General features: G+C 42.4%; 1 protein-coding gene across 1 annotated transcript; it reads left to right on the top strand.

Annotated features, from left to right (window-relative positions):
* The first annotated feature begins 374 nt into the window (after positions 1 to 374).
* Positions 375 to 26,050, top strand: EHD4 (EH domain containing 4). Its single transcript, XM_028723686.2, has 6 exons — positions 375 to 908; positions 8,750 to 8,926; positions 13,755 to 13,852; positions 15,503 to 15,915; positions 19,932 to 20,096; positions 21,907 to 26,050. The coding sequence occupies exons 1-6, from the start codon at positions 676 to 678 to the stop codon at positions 22,441 to 22,443; spliced, it is 1,623 nt and encodes a 540-aa protein (XP_028579519.2). The 5' UTR covers positions 375 to 675; the 3' UTR covers positions 22,444 to 26,050.
* Positions 26,051 to 26,385: the final 335 nt, after the last annotated feature.

Below are 26,385 nucleotides of genomic sequence, written 5' to 3'. Positions count from 1 at the left end.
TATTAAACATTAAAAGCTTCCCTAAAGAGGGCTGCCTTCAGATGTCTTCTAAAAGTCTGGTAGTTGTTTATCTCTTTGACATCTGATGGGAGGGCGTTCCACAGGGCGGGTGCCACTACCGAGAAGGCCCTCTGCTTGGTTCCCTGTAACTTGGCTTCTCGCAGTGAGGGAACTGCCAGAAGGCCCTCGGCGCTGGACCTCAGTGTCCAGGCTGAACGATGGGGGTGGAGACGCTCCTTCAGGTATACTGGACCGAGGCCATTTAGGGCTTTAAAGGTCAGCACCAACAGTTTGAATTGCGCTTGGAAACGTACTGGGAGCCCCTTGGCTTGCTCGCCTCTCCTTTCCAGTCAGCACCAGGGGGAACTGGGCTCATGGAGAAGAGCAAGATCCCTATAGTAACCGCACCATAACGTGGAGCCAAGCCCCGCCCCTCGCAAGCAGCTCTGTTGGGTGACCGAGAGAAAACTGAGTCTGAGGTGCTTCCAGCCTCCGCCCCGCCGACCGAGAGAGGCCGGCGCAGAGCGAGGGCGGAAGGCACGGAAGCGGGGAGGAAGGGCGGGGCTCGCCGTCTGCCGGCTCGGCCTTCCAGTGCGGGCAGCGGCGAGGCGAGCGAGGTGGGTGGACGGCGGCTGCGTCCTATTAGTATTACTACTGCTGCGAGAGGCGGTCGAGATGTTCAGCTGGCTGAAGCAAGGCGGGCGCCACCGGCCCGGGGAAGGCGAGGACGTGGTGGAGACGGTGACGGGCGGCCTGAAGGAGCTTTACGCGAAGAAGCTGCTGCCGCTGGAGGAGCACTACCACTTCCACGAGTTCCACTCGCCCGCGCTGGAGCCCGCCGACTTCGAGAACAAGCCCATGGTGCTCCTCGTGGGCCAGTACAGCACCGGCAAGACCACTTTCATCCGGTAGGTCCGACGCGCGCGCGCGCTCGCCGCCTGGGGGAAACGCCTCCCGGCCTCGCCAGGCGGCGAAGGGCGCGTCACCTCAGGCACGCACGTCTCCCTTCTGGCCCAAACTGGCCCATCTCTCCCTTTGTGAAGCCCCAGGCGCCTCCTCCTCCTGCTGCTGCTTCTCCTCCTCCTCCTCCTTCTTGTTATTAGTCTAAAGGTGATATATATGGAGGTCTTCTTATAAGGTCCGCCACATGCCTTGGCTGGGCTCCTGTGCCTGCAACCACAAGGGGGAAATCTTTCAGCTGCTCGGTGTCTCCTTGACCTGCCTTTGGAAGTGCAGGAGGGGTGAGGCAACCCTCTTGTCATTTCTGAGCAAGTAACTCAAATATGACTAACTTCCAGGTCATTGCCCCACAGTCATTTGAAAAAGTGACACCTGCCCAAGTTTGTTATATCGTCCTTTATATTTATAGCCTCTCTTTCCTCCAAAGAGCTAAAGGTGGCCTTTGCCATCTGTCCTCACAACAACCCTGTAAAGTAGGTTATGGCGAAAGGAGGTGACTCGCCTAAGGAAACTCGAGAGGATTTCGTTGTCAAGTGGGAATTTAAACCTGGGCCTAGTTGAACCATTGCACCTTGCCTATTAGTTCCAAAAATGATTTGCAAGTTTGGGTTGTAGGGTTTTTTTGTTTGTTCCTTTGCTGTGGGGTCCACTTGATTACTGTTATCCACCGCTGTCATAAAAGTGGGGAGAAATAAAGTAAGCACCCTGTGAATTGTGCTTGTATGTATATTGCCCCTTTTTGGAAATGTTTAGATACATTTTTGTTTTATAGCGGTATTTTTAATCTCTTCAGTGGTTGCTGAGCTCCTTTGGAAGGAAGGGCAGGATGAAAATTCAGTAAACAATGATAACATCCTTGGATCAGTCATGATTTGGAAGGCATGGGGTTCTAAACCCCAATGTATGTATGCTGTTAACTATGACAGCAAATACTTGAACTGGCCACAAGATGTGGGGGTTTGGTGAATTTCGAAAGAAGGGTCTGTAGTAGTGAATGGTGATGGGTTCTCTTGTTTGTCCCAGCCAGTCTAACTGGACACATAGGTGAACTTGAGAGGCATTCCGCTCCCGTCATCACTGCCTTCTTGTGAATGTGTTGACGATTGTATCTGTGTGGATAAGCCTCCCTTTTTGGGCAGTGTGTTGAACTAGGATAAGCTTCAGTGTTCTGTCTGTTCTATTGTTAGGGTCTTGCTGGGTAACTACCATATTCTATCTGTCTGAGTGAACAACACAGGCCAGTCCACTACGGTAATATTTTTAATGCTTTGAAATCCAAGTATAATTCATCTTTCCAAATAACCTGTAAGATAATGTTCCCATTTTGCAGACTAAGAGTTCAGGTTGAGAGTATATGGGCTGTACTAGCTCTTATTGCTAAACAGTGGCAGTACCTCCTCACAAATTGGGCATCTTCACTTGCCATCTATTATGTATTGTGGTGTGTTTTTTTAGTATTACGTTTAACTGGATCTCTACTTTGATTCAGTTTGCATAGTAGGGGTATACCTTTGTTTTTGTCATGACATGTAGGGATTCTGGAGCCAAACTAGTCCCGCTTCACAGAATATATTTACCAAATATTCCATAACAGCTCATGCTGTATAATCTCTAATTTTGCTAGATATTAATCCTGTTAGTGCTCTCCCTTGCTGTGGTGAATATTCACTGCACACATTCCCTCTTCTTTAGTCCCACGTAGCTCATTGGTTAGTACACATGTGAGGGCTCTTTTGTTGGTGCATGTGCATGGAAACTACTGCACAAAAGTAAAATCCAGATACATTTTCTCTTCCAGCTTTGCTTCTGGCCCTGCCCACCAACAGCTTACAAGCCCTGGAAGGTTGCACAGAAGGGATTGTGCCCCATTGGCTGAAAAAGAGCCCCAATGTGTGTACTAACCAATGCAAGATACATTGTCATAGTTCAAGGACATATTCTAGCCAGGTAAATACACTCAAGAAATGTGTGAAATAGGGTCAGTGAGGGAAAATCTCAGAGGCTAGAGAAAGAAACCTGGAAGGTCACATTTGGTTCCCATGCTTGGGGCTTCTCATCCTTTGGTTGGTACGTCAGAGTGTAGCCCTTTCAGCATTTTACCTTTCTGACATCTCATTGTCCAGTTATCCTGAGCTTTAATATTTACCTTCACAAAGTCAGTGCTACACCCCATAGGTAATTATCCCAGGATGTTTTTCTTAATAGGCCTCAACTTGCAAAAAAAATTTCCACTTGCAAATGTCTTCTAGAAGAGAAGTTGTGTTAGTATTTTGTCTTGTGACAATAGCACATGCATTACTAACAAATGATGTGGACTTTAGTCATGCCATTATAAATTAGTTAGGCTTTAAGGTACCACAAAACCCTTCAATTTTGCTTTTAACACCTAAGGGCAATTAGATGTAAAGATGTTAAAGGAAAGTGAGGTGGTTAAGGAGAACAATGACCTTGAGGTAGTAGGTGCTGTTGTGATGGTTACAATAAGGAATGCCTACTGCTGTGCAGAAGAGTGTACAATATTGATGACTGAAATTATGTAACATGGGATTTTTTAAAAGTGTCCTTTAAACCACATGTTTGAATTTCTTTACATTCCAAAACTGTACAGTACACTTGCAGTAACAGCTTTCCTGACTTCAGACCACAAAGATGATTCTGCCATTGTGTTTTTCTACTATGGCTGTGTTTTCTTCCTCAGTGTTTGCCTAGACAGCTTCGAAACGAATATCTAATTTTAATTCAAAACCCTAATAACTAGGTTATTTTACAGACAGAACTTAAAATTCATGTAGAACAAATAATTTTATTTCTGGGAAATTCCTTTCCTTCCTTTTTACTTTTCCATGTACAGGAAAAACACAACTGAACAATTTGTATATGTTACACATTACATTGTATATGCATTATACTATACATTACTTAGTTGCATTCTTCTTTCATTTATCAACACACTTCTCAGACTTGTAACTTGTCTGAAATGTTCACTTTAAATTATTGCAAAGGTAACTGTAGGCATTAATGGAATAAGATTTTGACCAATTACTTTTATTAACAATTTGCTTGTTTTTTGAATAATTTTTGAATTATATAGAATGCCAATTTTCCTTACTAGGTTGCAAATAAGTAGACATTTCTTTCATAAAGTGTTTTCTTTTTAACAGATATTCACATCAAACAAAAGTGTAATGTAATTTGTCTTTATTGTAAAGCTATACCAGTGCCACAGGATATATGTGAATATCTGGAAAATCTAGACACTCCACTCTATTCTCTTCTAAAACTGCTTTTTGGGAATTTTGACCATTCTTATTTGTTTACTTTTTCATGGTCAGCTCAGGGGAATGATACACATCTGTTGTTTCTGAAGATGACTTAGATGATTTGTATGTAGGTGGGGCATTGAATAACCAGTCAGCCTTCAAAACAAAAACAAAAAAAGCATTGTTCAGAAGCAGCAAACTCTTTAATGGCCAATTAGAAGCCTGGAGAAACAAAATTGTTCTAACCTGGCACCTGAAGGTCATTGGGTTATGCACCAGGTAACTGAGATTAAGAATCTGATATGCCACCACCAGAAATACCATATCCCTTGTAGTTGCTCACCTCTTCTCTCCTCACTCCCTGATTGTACAGAGAAAGGTTAGTTTGTGAACCAGACAGTACATGTGTGGGTTGATTGTGCCTATGCTTCTACCAGAAGGCATAATCACATAAATATTTTCTGGTTTGTTGCATGCACTTTCCAGTTTATGGTATTTCTCCTCTGTGATTTCATGTATGTAAAATGTGGAGAAATGAGTATGAAACAGTTTTCTCTCTTTGACCTTTTTAGTCTGATTGTGAGGCAGAACAGAGAGTGCCCACATTTCGCTGTACTGCTGAGATTTCATGCGCTCCTTAACCTCCTCACTTTCTATTCCTCCTTACTGGTTTCAAATGCCATGCGTTTTATTTCAAACAGGATTTCTACTCTTCAGCAAATCTAGTACCACAGGATTTGCTTTTTCTTTTTTTTTCTTTTTTGCTAGTAAGTAAAAAATAGTTTTTAGCCTGGTAATTCAGGGTGGAGTGATCATAACAGAGGAAAGAGATCAGCCCTGTTGCTCTGCACTGCCCATCAGAACAATTTATGGATTCAACTCACCTCATCCTAGAAGCCCAGCGGTGCAAGTGAAGCATTTCCATATTGCTGAAGCAAGTATGCTTCAGACTGGTTGTTTTCAAATAGTTTCCCTTCAGGATAACCTTTCCATAGTGGGCTGCGAACCTCTGCCTGCCTGTCTGTCTGTGATGGAACCTCTGTGTATTAGAAGTGTTTTCATCGTGCAGCTTTTAATTATGAATAGGAAGATGACTGGTTAGCAACCTCTCTAGAGTGTAATGGATATGAGCAAGATTTCTTATAGCTTAAAAGAGTTAGCCCAAACAATAATTTAACAATTAGAATAAACCAAAGTACCCAGTGGCGTAGCGTGGGGGGTGCAGGGGGGGGCCGGCCGCACCGGGCGCAACATCTGGGGTTAGGGCAAATCCACAGGTTAGGGGGCGCAAATCCACAGGTTAGGGGGCGCAAATCCACGGGTTAGGGGGCGCAAATTACTTGCCTTGCCCCGGGTGCTGACAACCCACGCTACGCCACTGAAAGTACCAATGAAGTTAGCCTCAAGCCCTTTATTTCTAACTAGCCATAAGAAGTTCATATCAGTCTATTGGCTCTCTTGCCCATGTTGACCACGTTCAAACAAGCTTACGACACAAAATATGATAGCTTGAATCAGCTCTTCCTCTGCTTCCTGATGCCTTTTCAGCTGTCTTTCTTTTTTATTCCTAAGGTTCTGTCTTCAGTTTCTCCTTCCCCTCCTAACTGTCACCAAGTTACCCCCCATCCCCACATCTTTCCCCCACCCCCCTTCCCTCCCTTCCTCTTTTACAGCAGTCTATTTGCTTCCTTTCACTTGCCCTTTTATGACTTCCTAGGAGTAGGCATTCCATGGTTGACTTATGTGGAGCACTGGTTGGGCTTAACTGGGCCTCTTCATTGTCCTGTGTGAACTAACATTCCACCTGGGACACACCATACCCTCTGCTGCCACAGAACAAGTGCAGGAAGGCTTGTCTGGCATTACAGATTCTTCCCACTGTGGATTCCCTGATGAACTTACCCCAAAATTCCCCGGAGTGGAGTTTGAAAAGTACTTCTGTGATTACCACAGCAGGGACTCAAGGATAACTCTTAGCACTGCTCTAGTTTGAAGCTCAAATTGAACTGGGCTTCAGGAAAAATTGACTCCATTGAGCTGAAAGAGGATGGGGGTGGGAATGAAATGTGAGCAGAAGACCAAGAATCAATCTTCAGATATCCTCAGGATGTCTGTTGTGTGAACTACTCTACATTTTGCAGACTATCTTAAAATAGCCTTCCTGTATATCACTCTATGCCTTTGAACTTTTGCTCCCCTGATACCTACTGGCCACATAAATCCTTGCTTTTCCTGTGTTAATAATATAACAGAGTGGAGTGGGGGAAATTCACTTTTGTCCGCTTTTATTGTACTCTGCCTCTATTTTTTATGAGCAATTTGCAAGTTGAGAAGGAAGATGGTAATGTGTGTGTGTGTGTGTGTGTGTGTGTGTGTGTCTACTTCTTAAGGCACTAGGTTCGCAAACCTCTGACATGGAGCAATTTAGTTCAAGTTAGTCCTGTTCGTATTTACTTGGAAGTAAGTCCTGCTGAGTTAAATGCTATTGAATGTGTTTAGGATTGCAGCCTGAAATGCTGTATAAGAGTACAGGTCTATCTTGTCTAGCATTCTCTCTCCAACATTGGTTAGCCATATACCTTGGGAAGTACACAGGGGGCAGAAGTGTTCACACATTACGAGTCAGAGATCAACTATTTCGAGTCCATGATGTTTTTGTTCGGTATCCCTTGGTTTATCCTAAAACTTTTAATAAAAAACAATGGGGGGGGGACTAATGTTTATCATGCCATATGGTGGTTAATTAATCCCATAAAGTACTTACATGAGGTGGTTGGATAGTGTTTTCGAGGTTACCAGCATGAGTTTGACCAAACTGCGGGAAGTAGTGGAGGACAGAGGTGCCTGGCGTGCTCTGGTCCATGGGGTCACGAGGAGTCGGACACGACTAAACAACAACAACAACAAAAACTTACATGAGGTGTAATGAAGGAAATGTTTCATATTCTGTATCCATTCCAAATATATCATTCCTAACCATGTACATATTTATCTATATTTTATCTATATTTATATATTTTTCTAAATGAAAAAAGACCTGTCTTGCTCGGTCTTCTTCCACAGGGAAGATTATTTATTTATTTATTTATTTATTTATTTATTTATTATGTATTTATTATATCCCACCTTTCTTCCAAGGACCTCAAAATGGCATAAATAGTTCTCCCTCCCACCCCATGTTATTCTCACAGCAAACCTGTGAGGTAGGCTAAGAGACAGTGACTGACCCAAGGTCACCCAGTGACGTTCATGGCTGAATGAGGATTTGAACCCTGGTCTCCTAGGCCCTACCTAGCCTGACATATTGTAGAATAGAACACTGAGCACTACACAACACAGGCTCCAACCCCTAAATCATTTTTCTGTACCATGTCTCTTAGAAATTTGTTGATCAGAACTCTTCACAGTGTTTTAAATATGGCTGCACTACGATGCGCCATGATACATGAAATTAAATATTCATTCCCTTTCCCAATATTTGAATTTGGCTTGTTGCTATAGCACCCAGAGCTGATATCTTAGTGAATTGCCTATTAGCACAGATAGCATGTGAAACTGGTTGCAGTATGGTTGCCTAAATGTAGCAGGGAGGGTGGACTGCCTTTTAAAAACAAGAACAAAGTTAATAGAGCCCAATTACAAGGAGCTGAAGCTTTTCTTTTATTGACAGTGTGCAACAGAAATACAGAATTTCTGTCCTGCAACAATAAAGAATTCCTCATATCTTCTATCCTGCCTTTATTTCCCCCCTGTGTAAAGCAGGAAATGGATAACCCAATAAAATGTTGCTAGGTAATTGTTTATGGATGTGGGTAGTGGAAAAATAATTGACACATGGTTTATTTGAGAGCAGATTGGAAATAATGCTACTTGGCATGCCAGCTATAATTGAATTCATCTAGCTTTTATTGTGGCTGTCAAAGTCTGTTAATTTTTCATTTATGTTACTAAAATAAGTGAATTATATCATTCAGGGAAACACTGAACAAACATAGTGATTTTTACATGTTTTCTCTTTAGGACTGGCAACCTAGGCAACTGACTAGTCCAATATTGCTATTTGTCTGCCTATTAGTTGGCCATGATCAAATGCTCCATAAGGCAAAAATGTTGCTATGTGGGTGACAGCCGAACTTGTTTCTGTAATCAGTCTAACTTTCAAACCTGATTGATTAAAGGGTTGTTGGCTCTTTTGTTCTTATACATAACCATTCTTCTACAAAAATTTGAGCAACCAGCTAACTAACCAAATCTCTTTCATCTAGCTGTAGGGCCTAACCTTTTTTTTTTTTTACTTCTGTACACTCCCATAGATTTTATTTGCAGATAATGGTGAACTTACAAGCCTGCAGCAGACAGAAGTGGAAATATAGTGGGTGACTCAGTGATGGTGACACTTGTAGAAATCCCCATTCAGGGAGAGTTGGCTACTGACCTCCCTACTTACTGTTAGAAGGGTTGCCCTTCATGTTTTGTGTCTCAGTTTGTTGATTGTTTCAATTTTAGTATTCTTATTTCCCATTCCACAGGTATCTGTTGGAGCAGGACTTTCCAGGAATGAGGATTGGTCCAGAACCAACTACAGATTCCTTCATTGCTGTCATGTATGGAGACACCGAAGGGAGTGTCCCAGGGAATGCTCTTGTAGTAGACCCTAAAAAGCCGTTTCGCAAACTCAGCCGTTTTGGAAATGCATTCTTGAATAGGTAAGTAATGGGTGGGTGGGAGAACAATTCTTGATGCTGTGTGCAGGCTTGTTTTGTTCTTGGGGTTGAATTGCACTCAATGAATACTCCCAAGATGGAGTGCTAGAGTACTGTAAGTATTCATTGTATGAGTTGCTTGTTGGCCGCAGCTATGAAGCTTTCTCCTCCCTCAAAGTATTGAATTCAATGTTTTTAAAAACAAGAAAATCCAGAAATTGCAAATTATTGGGCATGATCTTAAATATGTGCCCAGCCCTCTTCCATTGATCAGATTGTCCCTGCTGTTTGCTATCTTGGGAGTAGAATATGTCTACATTCCTTAGTTTTGATTAAAATAATGGCAGGTGTGTGTCAATGGTGGAGAGGCAGCTGCATATTGTATATTTATTTATTCCTTCACCATTTTTCTTTTCATTTGTCTCCTATCCCCATGGGAAATATAGAAAAATAAGTGATCAAAATAGTTGTGTGTTTTTTAAAAAGAAAACTTCTTTCTGTTAGACTAAATTACATTATTAGAATTGCTATGATGCACATCTAATATTAATGCTTTTAAAGCAAAAGCTCATGAAATGAATGTCCTTGTAGAGCAGGGGTGGAGAATTAGATCCATATGACAGCCTGAATCCCTAATGCCTTCCTGCCCACCTATGGGCCAGCTTTCGACAGGTGAGTGGGACCAGCATATGATGTCAGGGGTGGGGCAGGCAGACATAGCTATGGCAAAAGGCTTCACAAGGCCAGATTGGGACCCATCTCAGACCTGATTAGGCCTGCTGGCTGTGGGTTCTCCAGCATTGCCTTAGAGCACTGAGTAAAGACCAACACAAAGTTTGGGTGCATGCTGAAAGTAATGTGTGGGTTTTTCAGAAAACAATGAGACTTCTAAGTGTAAATAAGAATTGCAGTTTTATCTAGCCCCATGTAGTACTTTCAAGTACAATATTTAAGGGGGACCAAATGCAAACTATATTAGTGCTTAGGTTTCTTTAATGGGCACTCCTCAGATGTAACTGGGGCAAGACTGCTCCACATTATATCTGTACCGTATTAGTAGTTGTCATTCTGTTGTTACTCTGCTGTATTCTCAGTACCCCTTGTAAGTTCTGAATGCACCCATTTAAGTGGTTGAAACAGCTTCTGAGTAGTGATTTCTGGAAGAGTTTGGAAGACCTTCAAGGATGATGACTCAAAACTTTCCAAATAGTAAATGAAAACCTTTGGAAAATGAATAAATGAGCCAAGAAGAATATTATTTGGGGGTGGGACTACTTCTCTCTTGGCTGTGGGTGAGCCTCACACTATGGAAAGGGCCGTGAAAATATTAGACCAACTCCCATAGCAATGACTCAGGCTTTGCATGGTTTGTAGGTATTTGCTTTCTAGCCTGCCAAATTCCAGAGCTGCTCCAGATAAGACACCCTGGAAGTTTGAATATCTAAATACATAAATTTAAGCTCTGTATCTCACTTTGTCCATGGAGTTTTCTTGGCAGGGATACTGGAGTGGCTTGCCAGTTTCTGCTCCAGGTGGATCACGTTTGGTCAAAACTCTCCACTATGACCTGTCCATCTTGGGTGCCCTGCACGGCATAGTTCATAGCTTCTCTGAGTTATTCAAGCCCCTTCGCCACGGCAAGGCAGTGACCAAACTGCGGGAGGCAGTGGAAGACAGGAGTGCCTGGCGTGCTCTGGTCCATGGGGTCACGAAGAGTCGGACACGACTAAATGACTAAACAACAACAATCTCACTTTACTGCCATTAATCTGCTAAACGTTGGCTGCTCTCTGCGGGCATTGGTGTTTTGACTGATAAGCTACATTTTTAGTACCATGTTACTCTGTTTTGCCTGTAGTCATCAGCAGGTACAGCATGCCAATGAGTTCATAATGTTCTTCAGGTTTCCACCACCACCCATTGATCAAGGAGAGCCCTAAAGGGGTTCATTGGTCACCATTGTGTGTGTTTGTTTCTGGCAGCATAAGTAAGAGACTGAGAGAGCTTTATGATGAAGTATTACTGTGAGGCAGATGTTTTCCATACCTCTCTCACTCTTGACGTACAAGCTCCAATTCTGCTACCCTGGCAGGAGCAAAGCAACGCTGCCAAGTTTTGTTAGCTTCGCTTCACCCCCTCCCCAGGCCCACGCCATCGCACCCCCACCCCCAATATGTGGAACCAGCTTCTAAACTCTGGTTCTGCTTTTGTGACATGAGCAATGGGAAAGGGAAGACAAGGGTGGGGTGCATCCTGTTCTCGAAGTGTACTCACACCCCTCTTTGGCTTTGGTTGTTTTCAGTCATTCTCTGTGGGGTTTCTTCCGCTCTCCCAGTGCACATAGAAACAAACTTGCCTAGCTCTTTCTAATCGGATAGATGCTGTTAAACATATTGTCACACAGGGCTGCTTCTCACTTGCAAAAGGTTTGTAGAATGCTAATTTTAATAAGTCTATATCAAAACTTCAGACACCTTGCATTTATACTGCTATATAATGTCTTTCCCACTTTTTTACTTTTTTGCTGCCCTTACCCCCGTTCCTATAAATAGCTTAGCTGTATTGCACAGTGCTATCTCCTTATATCACTGCAGTTCTTGTTTTTCTTGTAAAACTTGCTCCTACTTCTTCATTGCTTGGCTTCCGGAAAATTTTAAACATTGTGTCATTGTTTAGCTGGAATGAAAGAGCTCAGTCTTCTCCTAATACTGGCTTCTTTAGCTTCCAGTAATACTCAGCTGAAGTCAAAAGGATTTTGCAGAAAATATGATAGCTCAGGAGGAGGAAAATCACATTCTCTAGAATATGTTGTAAAACATTTTCCCCCCCAGTTCAATCTTAAATCTGGTTTTAAAGCTCTTTTTTAAACAATCTGATTTTAAAAAATCTGCAGCCCACACCATACAAAACATCAGTGATTGCATCCAACTTTAGATGCAGTGAGAGGTGCATGCTAACAGGAGGGTGAGAGATTTTTGCCATGTCTTCCTCCTCCTGCAGCCTGGAGCATGCTGCAAAATCTGTTCTTAAGGGTCAGCCAATCCCCCAGAACAGATTTGTGGGGTGAGTATCATTGAGAGCTGCAAGGAGGAGAAGGATTTGCAAAAACTGCCACCTCTTCTCTTCTCTTCTGTTATCTCTGTTCGAGCAACAGCACAAGGACAACCAATAGGATTGCACCCTAGGAATTATTATTTTTTTAAATGGGGGAAGCAGTATTAAAAGTGGATGAAACTAAACAGCATACATTACTCCACCTGGTATGTTTGCTTGCTGTGTTTTCTTAACTTGTGCACCAGTGTGAAAAGACTCTCTTAACTAGGATATGGGTTAGAATTTGTCAATAGCCATGTGTGTTTTATAGTTTTTGGTCACTTTTTCCCCTTTCAAGAATGAGGAAGAAATCTTACTCTTGCTTCTCCTTCACTACTTGCTGTGGTTGGTATGTGAGAAATTGGGGACCAGATGCCCACTCCATCATGAACTGATCTGTCGTTTCCCCCCACCCCTTTCCCTTAGCCCATCTCATATTTGTTGTAACATTAATTCAGCACATCCAAGTCACAACTGTAACCAATGATTATTCTCTATGTGGCATGGCTCTTCCTAAAACTACATGAGTTTTGTTTTTGTACAAGGATGCTTTGATAGGAAATCCTGTATGTATTGAAATAATGTTCTCAGGAAAGAAACAAGTCCGTCTTGACAACTGATCATTTGTACTGACATTGATCACAGAGAAGAGAATGTCTATAATACAGCAAGGCTTTTCTTCTTTTTGTATGGCAGGAAGGTAGTTTAGAATAACACCCCTCACATATTGCAAGTTAGTGGGATGGTAAGAAGGGTTACACCCAGCCATGCATTCAATGAGCATGAGAAGTGCCCCCTGCATTTCCCAATGCATGGTAGAGTATTTCCATGTGAGGGGGGGGGAATCTCAGGATATTCGCTCTTGGAATTTTACTTTTAGAAATATGGCAGCCCTACATGAAAGAGCCCTTTCTCACATCTATGGCTGAAGGGGAGGTGCTAGTCCACATGACTCCACAACCCCCTCTTGCATTCCTTTAACTTTCAGAGTGGTTTCTTTCTCTGCATATATCCATATAAACATATATAACTTCTTGTTGTCGTTTAGTCGTGTCCAACTCTTCGTGACCCCATGGACCAGAGCACGCCAGGCACTCCTATCTTCCACTGCCTCAAACTCATGCTGGTAGCTTCAAGAACACTGTCTAACCATCTCATCCTCTGTCGTCCCCTTCTCCTTGTGCCCTCAATCTTTCCCAACATCAGGGTCTTTTCTAGGGAGTCTTTTCTTCCCATGAGGTGGCCAAAATATTGGAGCCTCAGCTTCAGGATCTGTCCTTCCAGTGAGCACTCAGGGCTTATTTCCTTAAGAATGGATGCGTTTGATCTTCTTGCAGTCCATGGGACTCTCAAGAGTCTCCTCCAGCACCATAATTCAAAAGCATCAATTCTTCGACGATCAGTCTTCTTTATGGTCCAGCTCTCACTTCCATACATCACTACTGGGAAAACCATAGCTTTAACTATACGGACCTTTGTTGGCAAGATGATGTCTCTGCTTTTTAAGATGCTGTCTAGATTTGTCATTTCTTTTCTCCCAAGCAGCAGGCATATGCATATATATATATATATATATATATATATATATATATATAACTTAGTCTAACAGAAATGTTATCTGATATACTTAGAGGGTTCCCTCATTTGTTGTTCAGATACAGAAAAGGATTTTCTTGCTTTTCCTAGAGGTCTGAAAACTAATATTAAAATAACTGGGCCCTTTTGTTTTTCCCTGTAGGTTCATGTGTGCTCAGTTGCCCAATCAGGTTCTGAAGAGCATTAGCATCATAGACAGCCCCGGCATTCTTTCAGGAGAGAAACAGCGAATACGCAGAGGTGAGCTTGTTGCTTTGTTTTATCTATAGTAAAATGTATGTCCCACCCTTTCCCCATCCCAGAGTACTTACAACAAACAGAACAACATCAGGTTCTTAATTAAATAAGTAGTGCAGAAAAATAATTGCAGGGACTAGTGACCTGTTTTGCTGTACAGGCTAATCCAGCTAATCTCTTGAGTGCTTGCTCTATCAGCTTGGTGACAACATGGTCCAGTAACATTCCTGGAAGTCTCTGGTGCCTTGTTTTAAACTAATGCCTGCTGAATGGATAGGGACCAGGTTTTATTAAATCCATGTTTTGCAATCTGTTGTGCACATGTTGGTATTGCTTTCTATAAGGTGAAAACTCACAGCCCTCATCTTTATACAACTAGAGTTCGTTTTTTCAAACAGACAACAGAGTATATATTGGTAGCAGGATAAAGGTCTGTTTCAATGCTTGACCTCCCAGTTATCATAGTTCCTCCTCATGGAGGCTTATTCAATGATCCAGTTCACACGTCACATTAAACCACAGTTCAAAACAAGCTGTGGTTTAATGTACAGTGCTACTCTTCCCCAACTCCTACAGCTGCTGGGAATCAAGCTAGACTCTGGCTTGTTGTGATGTCTGAATTTGAGCTCATGGTTCATTTCTCTCATCCTGACCCAACAAACCAGGCTCATGGTGTATTCTGCTTTGGAGAAGCACAAGTTTCTGTTCCCTTGCATTTTTGTCCAATACCAGGCTGGAGGATAATATTAATTTCAAAACTGAAGCAGAATCTGTTGGATTGTTAAATGCAAGGGAGCTCTTAGATGTGGAAGTTCACAATTTTACTTGTTGGATCAGTCTCTCTCTCTCTCTCTCTCTCTCTCTCTCTGTGTATGTGTGTGTGTGTGTGTGTGTGTGTGTGTGTGTAAAGGGACAGAAACACACACACACACACACACACATATATATATACACACACAGAGAGAGAGAGAGAGAGAGAGAGAGAGAGAGAGAGAGAGAGAGAGAGAGAAGCCTCATTTTGCTTTCCAAAATGAAAATGTTTATTTTAAAGACCACCCAGCTGCTTTCCTTGAGCACTTACATAGTTATCTTCTTCCTACCATTTCCTCTTCTTGGCTGATATCTGATTTGCCAGTGATATCATATAACCTCTCCATCTATCAGGAAATCTCCTAATCTAGGGTTCTGTCTGTGTCTGTGTGTGTGTGTGCGCGCGCGCGCACGTTTTAGAAGGTCTATTTCTTAATTAACTTAAAAACCGTGACTACATTGGAAGTGATCCAGCCAAAATTAATGGCAATTTAAAAAAAATTCAATGGGAGAACTAGGTGCATGATTAAATATTACTTTGAAATTCTGTAATAATTGATGACAGAATTTCTGTCAGATAAAATTTCTACATTTTGTGGTTTAAAATACCCTTTGCATCATCAAAGCTAGCATGAACCTGCAAGAAGTCTCACTGAATGTATCTAAGGTATCTTGAGTTTGCCCCAATGCAACATCTGAACTCGCTGTTTTCCCAAGCATTGTAAAATTATGTCCAGACTCTTCTCCAAGTACCTATGTTAGAAAATTAAAATTACTTCTAAATAATTCTAAGCACTGTCAGATTTTATACCCTCCCCTCTCTTTCCCCCCTTTCTCTTTCAGGCTATGACTTCTGTCAGGTTCTGCAGTGGTTTGCTGAGCGTGTTGATCGTATCATCCTCTTATTTGATGCCCACAAACTTGATATTTCTGACGAGTTCTCAGAAGCAATCAAAGCGTTCCGGGGTCAGGATGACAAGATCCGGGTTGTGTTGAATAAGGCTGACCAAGTAGACACCCAGCAGTTAATGAGAGTCTATGGGGCACTCATGTGGTCTTTGGGGAAAGTGATTAACACTCCAGAGGTGTTGCGTGTCTACATTGGCTCTTTTTGGTCTCAGCCCCTGCAAAACTCAGAGAATCGAAAGCTGTTTGAGGTGGAAGCACAAGATCTGTTCCAGGACATCCAGAACCTACCACAAAAAGCAACAGTGAGAAAACTGAATGACCTTATCAAGAGATCACGACTTGCAAAGGTAAAATTGTGGGATAAAGCTTGGCTTTCCTTGAGCACTTCTTGGTGAAGTGCCGTTTTTGTTATCTTCTCTGCTTTCTGTGCAGCAGTGGACAGCCTCTGTAAAGTGAGCTGAGGTGACAGTATTAAATCAAGGTGATTATTGTTTTACTTTTATGGGAGGAAAGGAAACTTTCCAGACCAACAGGGACCTGTGGTCCTTAACTTATTCATAAATGACTTGGAGTTCAGGATGGACAGAAAAAGATTGCTGATGACAACAATTTTTTCAGGTTGGGGTTCAAAAAGGGATTGCAGGGAACTCCAAAAGATCTCTCCAAATTGGGTGAATGAACTTTAAAATGGCAAATGCCGTTTCAGTGTAAGCAGCTATAAAGTTATGCACATTGGGGCAAAAAAATCCTAACCATATGTGGAGTCTGAACTGGTAGTGGTTTAGCAGGAAAGACATCTTGGAAATTTTACTGGACACCCAGTGACACTTCTGACCTAGTATGCAACAGCTGTAAAAGGAAAGGACAGTTTCTCAACCCATCCTCCTTCCTCCAATCATCATCAGCCCCTCAAAAGCTCATCCAGAGAGTCTGGGGCCCTCCTGAACAATCTGGGATGGGGTGGTGGTGAGGGCATGGGAAACATTCCTTTTATAAACATCTTTATCTTAGGATCAAAGTCCAGTTTTGGACAATGCTCCCCACCCCACCCAGTCTTGTGGGGCATGAAGGGGTGTTGTAGCTGACTGCAAGGGTGCATGGATAAGAGGTGAAACTTTGCTTCCTTGAACTTCCTTAGCTTAACATAGAATCTAAGCCAAACTGTTAATTGTCTAAGTGGCAAACAGAGTTGAAAAGGAAGTTTGAAATGACTTTAAATGGATTCCAATCAATACAGCAGTTCTTTTAGAGCACCACATTCTTTCTTTCTTTTTGTGGGTGTTTGTTTTCTTTTATAGAAAAGCAAAAGTATTATGTAGCTTCTCATTTTGATGTTGCTTTCCCCTCCTAAGCATACTCTTGAAATTCCTATCATGTTAGAATATTTGAGTAAGTCAGTTGTCAGCTCCCTATCAACTTCAGGGTCTTATCAGCCGCTCTGGTATTCCTTGTGCGCAGTGTGATAGGTCATATTTAAATGCTTTGAAGGCTGAAAGCCTCATCTGTAAAAGCACAATGGGGGCTTTGAAGAAATGTAATTGGTTAAATGAGGCATTGGGAAATACTATTAAAGGCATTCAGCATTTGACTTCCCATACTCCTTGCATCAAAATCTTGTCATTCTATCATGGATCACATTCAGTAAGAATGTAGAAACTTGCTGGATCAGTGTCATAATTTGCATAAAAATAATATACAGACACCATGTTTTAAGCTCATTTGCACACACTTGATCAATACATCCTAATTGGATCCTCACCTTCATTCTGTTACAGTAGCTCGCTCACTCTGGTTTGCTTGATGTTTGCTTGGTTCTTTATGTTCCTTATGTCTGTATTTGTCTGTCTATATAGTTAAGTGCTTGATGTTTCTGCTTCACATTGTATTAGATGGGTGATTAAGTGATGGACAGGAAGAAGGGTTGTAGGGTTTGTTCTTGCTAAAGTGAATATTCAATAAACTTTTAAAGTGATTCATTTCAATCAGTTTACTGTCCATGGTAGGTATGATACATAAATAGTAGCTTAATTTTTCATAGACAGGAACTGCTCTGCTTTCCTCATGGCATCTCTTTGTAGTTGTCTTTAAATACAGAGGCAGCAAATATATAACACATACTTCTCTTTGGTTACATTCAATCCATATCATTGGCCTTGCTCACATGCCACTTTAAACCATAGTTAAACTTAGCAATAAAGGGACGCGGGTGGCGCTGTGGGTTAAAGCCTCAGCGCCTAGGACTTGCCGATCATCAGGTCAGCGGTTCGAATCCCCGCGGCGGGGTGCGCTCCCGTCGCTCGGTCCCAGCGCCTGCCAACCTAGCAGTTCGAAAGCATGTCAAAGTGCAAGTAGATAAATAGGGACCGCTTACTAGCGGGAAGGTAAACGGCGTTCCGTGTGCTGCGCTGGTTCGCCAGATGCAGCTTGTCACGCTGGCCATGTGACCCGGAAGTGTCTCCGGACAGCGCTGGCTCCCGGCCTATAGAGTGAGATGAGCGCACAACCCTAGAGTCTGGCAAGACTGGCCCGTACGGGCAGGGGTACCTTTACCTTTACCTTAAACTTAGCAATACAGCTGAACCTGGGCAAACAAACCATAAGCAGAAAGCTAAGAACAAACCTTGGTTACAGCGTGTGGTTTGTTTGGAGAAAGACAAATCACAAGCCCAGCTTTGGGTGTAACACTAAACCTGACCATGGCTTGTTTCCTGGCAGTCTAGCAGCAGCAGGGGAGGAGTGAAAGGCACATGGCTTTAGCCCCATGCACAGCTAAGTTTAACTATGGTTTAAAACTGATGTCAAAACCAGACATTTTAACTGATAGATTTGTATTTTTTTGGGAGGGCGGGGATGACGACCACATAGGTTAAATTCACAAAGGTTTATGAGCAAATAATATGTTTTCCCTTAAGGAGGCCCTAGCTTTCCTTAACGTAGTCATTATCTGCCATCTCAGCCACCTGTATTTGCACTAAGCTGCAAAGCGACATCTCAGTAGTTTTCCTGGCTACCACTTTTTTCTCTTCAAGAGACAGAATGTTATAATCCCTTTTTTTCTTCTTTTGGAGATGGGGAGCAGTTTCTGCAAAGCTAAAATGAGTGTGTCAATTACAGTGGTGCCTCGCAAGACGAAATTAATTCATTCCGCAAGTCTCTTCGTCTTGCGGTTTTTTCGTCTTGCGATGCACGGTTTCCCATAGGAATGCATTGAAAATCAATTAATGCGTTCCTAGGGAAACCGCCTTCAGACCAGGTCCGGGGACAGACTGTCCCCGGACCTCTTCTGAAGGCTGGGGGGGGGACAAGGGCTTTTCTTCCCACCCCCAGCATTTTAAAAAAACCCTGGGACAGCGGAGGACTTCTCCGCTGTCCGGGCGATCTTAAAATGCTGGCGGGCGGCATTTTAAAATCGCCCCGGGACAGCGGAGGACTTCTCCGCTGTCCGGGGCGATTTAAAAGCCCCTGGGAAGGCAGGCAGGGGGGACAAAGACTTTTGCCCCCCGCCCGCCTTCAGAAGGTGTTCCCGCCCCCCCCCCGCCCGGCTTCGCAGCAGCGCTACGAAGCCCGGCGGCTGGGGCAAGTGTTCCCGCCCCCCCGCCCCGCTTCGGAGCAGCGTTCCGAAGCGGGGTGGCTGGGGCAGGTGTTCCCGCCCCCCGCCCGGCTTCGCAGCAGCGCTACGAAGCCCGGCGGCTGGGGCAAGTGTTCCCGCCCCCCGCCCGGCTTCGCAGCAGCGCTACGAAGCCCGGTGGCTGGGGCAAGTGTTCCCGCCCCCCCACCCCGCTTCGGAGCAGCGTTCCGAAGCGGGGTGGCTGGGGCAGGTGTTCCCGCCCCCCACCCGGCTTCGCAGCAGCGCTACGAAGCCCGGCGGCTGGGGCAGGTGTTCCCGCCCCCCCACCCCGCTTCGGAGCAGCGTTCCGAAGCGGGGTGGCTGGGGCAGGTGTTCCCGCCCCCCGCCCGGCTTCGCAGCAGCGCTACGAAGCCCGGCGGCTGGGGCAGGTGTTCCCGCCCCCCCACCCCACTTCGGAGCACCAGGAGAAGCGATCTCCCCGCAGCCCCTTGCTTCAAAAGAGAAGACCCGCTGTCCCCGGGGCAAGCTTCGTTTTGCGAAGCAAGCCCATAGGGAAATTCGTCTTGCGAGGCAACTCGAAAACGAAAAAACCTTTCGTTTTGCGAGTTTTTCGTCTCGTGAGGCGTTCGTCTTGCGGGGTACCACTGTATAGGGAATGTTTAGTATTTGTGTATTTTGTACAATACAACAAACATTAAACTGATGTCTCTTGAGGGTTTTTCTTGTTCACATCTGTTGTGAGGTAGGAGGCATGAAAATCACTGCTAACTTGAATCGCCTGCTGTTCTGTTTTAGGTACATGCTTATATCATTAGTCACCTGAAGAAGGAAATGCCTTCGGTATTTGGAAAAGAAAATAAGAAGAAAGAACTGATCAACAAGCTACCTGAGATTTATATTCAGTTGCAGCAACAGTACCAGATCTCACAAGGGGATTTCCCTGAAGTCAAGAAAATGCAGGTACAGTACCTCAACAGATGGATAGTTTGTTTACCTCTAATTATTTCAGTCACAGCTTTATCATAAAAAACTACCAAAAAACAACAGTACATTTATTTCCTGCCTTTCAAGGTGTCATTCATAGTTATCCCCCACTCCTTTTTTTAATCCTCACAGATAATAGGTAACCTCGTAGTTGAATCTGGCTCGAAATTAGGACCATGTAGAAGGCACATCAGTGGGCTTACTAATAAGGCATTGCTCAAAAATGGCTGTTGTTTCAGGTTTCATAAGCCTGGACTACACATGAGCCAAGCTACACATGATGCTGAGTTGCATATAGTTTTTTGCCTTGAAGTGGGATTTTTTACTTTACAAATCGATCTTGGGGTGGTGGTGTCTTTATGTGAAACAGAAGTTCTGTGCAGAGGGAAGAGGGGAAAGGCTTTAAAAGCTCCCATCTCCAGTGGTTTTTTTCCTGGGATCTCAAGAAGTAATGGGGGAAATCAAAACCCTGTAGCTGCAGATACCAGTACCCCCTCCCTGGGGGACTTTGGGGGAGAGAGCTACTGAAAGGGTAAGGGGTCAAAAGCCCCATTCCCCATACTGGTCTGCTACTTGATATTGTAGCCTCTGCAGTTGCATTTGGTGGTGTTGGGGCTTATGGCAGAACTTCCAAGTTTGGCGTTGAAAGGTATGTAGATTATGAGAATGTCAGTGGAAAGTCATATCTCTGTTTCTCTTCAAGTTGCTCAATACCCTTCTGAAACAGTGAACAGCTGAGACAATTGAGAAATGAATTGCTAACTGAAACTGTCACTCCATGAACAAACACAAAAAAGTGTATCTTTAAGAATATCATCCAGTAATTAAGGCTGACTACACAGCCATTGTTGTGGCTGTATTGTGGTAAGCTGAATTTTTTGCGGGCTGTCCCAGAGTGGCAAGATTCTCTCTGGATTCACATGCAGGCACCTCTTCAGATCATAATTGGGCCACAAACTGGAAGCCATTTGAAATGTGTGTTATAACAAGCTGTGACTTTCACTAGATAATTCCACTGTGCCAGAACTGCCTGGAAACATCAATTCAGGGTGATTTTGTTATGCAAGAACAGCCCTAAGAGAGCCTCTTTTGTAAAGTAAATAGATATGTAGGGGTGCAATATAAGAACAGCCCTGCTGGATCAGACCAAAGGTCCATCTAGCCCCAATTTCCTGTGCTCACAGTGATCAGGCAACTGCCTATGGGAAGCCTACAAGGAAGGCATGAGTATAATAGCACTATCTGCTTATGATCCCCAGGACAATATTTAGAGGCATCCTGCCTTGGTTCTGGGAGAAGTCCATGGATGGCCATCATGACTAGTAGCCATTGATAACCTGAGCCCTTGTGAATTTATCTAGTCCCCTTTTAAAGCTTCCCGTTTGTTGCCATCTCCACATCTTGCACAAGCAAATTCCATAGTTTAACTGTACACTATGTGAAGAAGTATTATATCTGTGTCTTTTTGTGTTTGTTCATGGAGTGACAGTACAGGGTAAAGGTTTGTAAGTACACAGTCTTACTGTCAACATTCTGTTGTTTCTCTTCAAGTACCTTGGCTTCCTTCTATCTAAAGCATTTCACAGAACTATATTTTTGTGTTGTTTTTTTATGGTGCAGCCTGGGTAATTATAAACATGAACACGGCTTCCTAAATTGAAGGCTTCTTTCATGCAACATTCATTCTGGAATCATCCTTATTCACACTTGGCAGATGCCAAGAATTTTATCAAGGAATTGTTGGACAGTGTTCTTACTTGCAATCACTTGTTTTTCCATTTCACAGGAGCAGTTGGAGAAATACGACTTCACCAAATTCCATTCTCTGAAGCCAAAGCTGATTGAAGCTGTAGATAATATGCTGGCAAACAAAGTTGCCTACCTCATGACTCTGGTGAGCCAGGAAGAGCGTAACACGCCTGCGCAGAAGGTTCAAGGTGGGGCATTTGATGGCACCACAGTAGGACCATTTGACAAGGGCTATGGGGAAGGTGCCAAGGAAGGAGCTGACGAGGAGGAGTGGATTGTTGCCAAAGATAAACCTATATATGATGAAATCTTTTACACTCTCTCGCCAGTCAATGGTAGAGTCTCTGGGGCCAATGCAAAGAAGGAAATGTTGACCTCCAAACTGCCCAACAGTGTCCTGGGAAAAATCTGGAAGCTTGCTGACTGTGATAACGATGGCATGTTGGATGAGGAGGAATTTGCATTAGCAAAGCATCTTATCAAGATAAAACTGGAGGGATATGAACTCCCCAGTAGCTTGCCTGTCCATCTGGTACCTCCATCGCATAGAAAACCTTTGCGTGGGGCACAGTGATAAACGCATTCCAAAAATGTTAAAAGTTCAGTACCTGTTACAGTTAAAGATTGTATAACACACTTGAAGGTAGGGTTCTTGTCAAGCATTTTAGGGCCACTTCAAACACTGAATCTGTCCTATATGGGTACCACTTGCACACGAAAAAGCACAGAAGCTATCGTGTACCTCATGCACTGGGGAGCGATGCTTAGTGGCAGTTTTCTCATATGTGCATTTGTGCAACATGTATATCTTGTAAAATAAACGTGTATAATCATGGCGTGTGTCATGACAGGCTCCACATGCTTTCTGGCATTTGAAGTGGCCCTCAGTTAGATACTGCATTCCATGCACATTACAGGAACTGGCAACATAGCACAGGGATAAACCTATGTTAATAGATCTGAAGGCCCTTCAGTAAAAGGGCAGCAGGGGGAGTGTTTCTTACAAGTGCCTTTGAAAATTACCTTCTGGTTTTTGTGGGTAAGGTTTTTGACATTTTTTCCCCACTGTGTTTACAATCAAAATACTAAACTGGGATTGAGCAGATGTAAAAATAGTTGCAACTATATACTAAACAATACTTTGATAACACAATGCAAAACTACCTTTATTCTTAAAAGGAAATCTAACATTTTACACTTCCAAGGAGGCAGGAATTTGTTCACTAATCATACTTGAAAAGAAAATCCACCTTCTCCAATTCCATTTAGAGATTGTAAGAATGTGCTTCAGTTCAGGTTTTTTTGTTTTTTTTAGCCAAAACTTAAATGCCTGTCTTGGACTAGACTTCTTTACAAAGTTGTAATTGTTTGGGGAAGGAGAAAAGGGGAACGTATGTATGGAAAGAGCTTTCATAAGAATATGAAATTGTATTTAGAAAATAAACAAATTACTATATTTGAAAGTTATATATATTTAATTTGACATTTTTAAAATCTTACAGCTCTTTAGCTAATGTAGAGGTTATCACTGTTGTCTCTGTATAAGTAGAATATATATGAAGAGCCCTGCTGGATCAGGCCAAGGGTCCAACAGTGGAACCCAGTGTCAGGACATGAAGGCAATAGTCTCCGCATTGTTTACCTTCACATCGGCTAGCTGGAGGTGTGCTGTTCCTAAACATGGAGATTCTTTTTTAGCATCATGCCTACTAGATAGAACTAGTCTCTATTTATCTTAGGCATTTTTCAAGCTATCAAATACATAGGCCTTTGCCACATCTTGTGGAAATGAATTCCATAAGTTAATTTTTGTTGTAATACTGTGAAGCCCCTGGTAGTTGTTTGGTTGTTTTTTTAAGAAAAAGAATAATGTGCATTATATACAAATATTGACACCTCTGTTCACTGCAATGATGATTTGCAAAAGTCCATTTAGAGGGCTTAATCCCAAAGTACGACTTTGCTGAAAACACACCTACATACGTGACAGAGCTACTTTGCAGAATATATATATATATGCTTGTGTCAGTGGAGGGTGAGGTGACTTAAATTAGTTGATTATAATTTGCACAGGTTAAAGTAGTTTGATCTATTAATTCTAAGGCTTTATTTTTAACATGCACAGGAAACCTTCCTGTATATTCTAAGCTACAAAGTGTTATTTTCACTTCTTTCATTTATGGACCACCACTAGATTATGACTGCCTTGTGGCATGAAACCTGTACAGTGAATGCATCAAGGGAGGGCTACAGCAGTCTAGCCAAAAGGCCTGTAGGTGTCCTTTCATGAAAGACAGAGCAAATGAGTCAGTTTCTCCTGTTGCATCAGCGAAGTACTATTCATTGACTTAATCACTTATGCTATCACCTGTGGACTCAGTCTGAGCAACAGATGCTGTCACCCAGAAATCTCCACACTTTATATGAAACTGCCTTATACACATTACTGGTCCATCTGTCTTAGTATTATCTACTGTTATCTATTCTGGCACTCCAGGGTCTTTCCCAAACTAGTAACTTCAGATCTTTCTAAACTGAGTTGTCAGGGATTAAACTTTGGACCTGCTTGAAAAGCAGAAGGCCCCTTCACAGTTTGTGTTGTGTGGAGATCAGCCTATCCCTATACAGTAGCTGAGAAACTTAAGACTGATGCAATCATCATCTTAGTGCATCCTGTTAATGCTATAGTTCAGTGAGAAATCAATTAACAAACTTAACAGCTCTGTTTCTACTAGGTTTGTGTGTGTTCTTTGTTTACAGGCACAGACATCACTCGGGATAAGTTGCATAGGCTAACTTAGTGTTCTTCTTGCTTTCTGGTGCTTATGGATTTCAGAATATTTTATTTTTTGCCCAGGATTGTGATGGGATAGGAAGAATGGGGAGGGTGATGTGGGGAGGGGAGAAAGGAAAGAAGACAAATGAGTCAAGAGGCCAGACTTCAGGAAGAAGTTTGTTCATGTTCTTGTTGCACCTTGAGTCTTTACCTGCTCCTGTGTGTTTATTTTGAGACCACTCTTTGACAATACTTTATTACCTTTTCAGAAGAAAACTGAAGTCACTGAATGCTAGCAGATAAGGGACTGCAAGATCAGATTTTATCTGTTACATCACGTGTAGGCAGAATATATTATTTCTCTTACAGCTAAATTATCCAATTTCACTCATATTTAATTGACCTCATGTTCTGGAGAAAAGTGTCTCTTGCTGCACTATCTTTCTCTAGAACAGTAGTTAGTATTTATCTAAGCATCTGCTTTTCTTGTGCAATTTCCTCAAATCTTTTTTTCTCCCCACCATGAAATCATTTTTCCTGTTATTTATTATACTGCAGTGATTTTAGAGGTTTTGTAACTGAAATGTGCTGCAATTTCAGTCGGCTAAGTCGAAACAACCATCTTTTTGTCAACTACAGTGTCAGAATTTTTGAATGACTTTTAAACATGGTAGAGTTGTGGTTTTAGGTAAAGTCACACAAATAATGAAACTTGTTTGCTTGTTTTGGCTATGATCCTTATTATTTCAAGAACCCGAAGTTTTGATCTATGAGCCTCTTCATGCGGCTTCATACTTGGTGTAAGAATCAGTGGAATATGAAGCATGACTGATCTGGACATCTTTTTTCATGCTTCTAGAGTCTTTTGTGAGTTGCCCTTAGGCATATCTCCCTTGTGGCGAGCTACATCCTACATTGATAATACACACTTCAACTCCTTTTCATTATCACTCAAATATTGTCATCTTCATTATACCTGTTTATAATTAGTTTTCTTTCCATAGTCTAATAGTTCTAAACACCCTCAAATGATATGAACCACTTTATTTAATCAGAGTCTCTATACCATTATTGTTACATATTTATAGATCCAAGATCAGGTCACTTAAAAAAAAAATAACAATGATTGACCAATCCTTATACTACTGTGAAATATTTCAAGTGTCATCAAGAGAATATATATTATTGCTTTATGTTTGCTAAGGTTCAAATAACAAAACTCTTGGTAGAAATATTAATTTTCTCCCCAAGAGCTTAAATTCATTGGTGTTGCACTTTGATTATCTGCACGAATCATTACAGACGCTGTAATATATTTTTGTATATGTTTATAAGATTTCTCCTTTTTGTGTGTAACGATTCTGGGAAATAAAATTCGCTGTTTAATAAAGTTACTTGCATGCTTGTGGTTGGTTTATTCATTTGTCTATTCCTGTGGAGGGCTGCTCTCCAGTGGTTAGAAGGTAGTATAGCGGGAGCTGTACTTCCTATATAAAAGCTCTAGAGCCGATACAAACTCAGTACTGAACTTGGTAATTTGGTATTATTGCATTGTACCTTTTCTGGATTTAAGTTTCAAAAATATTATTGCCAAATTATAGACAGGAAATTGGAAGATTTCAAAATTTTACACCATAAACATAACATTTTCAAACCTTAAAAAAGTGGTTCTTTCAAACCTTGAGACCACCTCCTCTCCCCTCCATGGGTTCCAATTCTATTTTTCCCCCCTGCATCTTT

Source organism: Podarcis muralis, chromosome 1, assembly GCF_964188315.1.
Source record: "Podarcis muralis chromosome 1, rPodMur119.hap1.1, whole genome shotgun sequence".
Taxonomy (NCBI): domain Eukaryota; kingdom Metazoa; phylum Chordata; class Lepidosauria; order Squamata; family Lacertidae; genus Podarcis; species Podarcis muralis.
The sequence above is the reverse complement of the archived record's forward strand: the minus strand, read 5'-3'. Positions and strand labels throughout refer to the sequence as shown.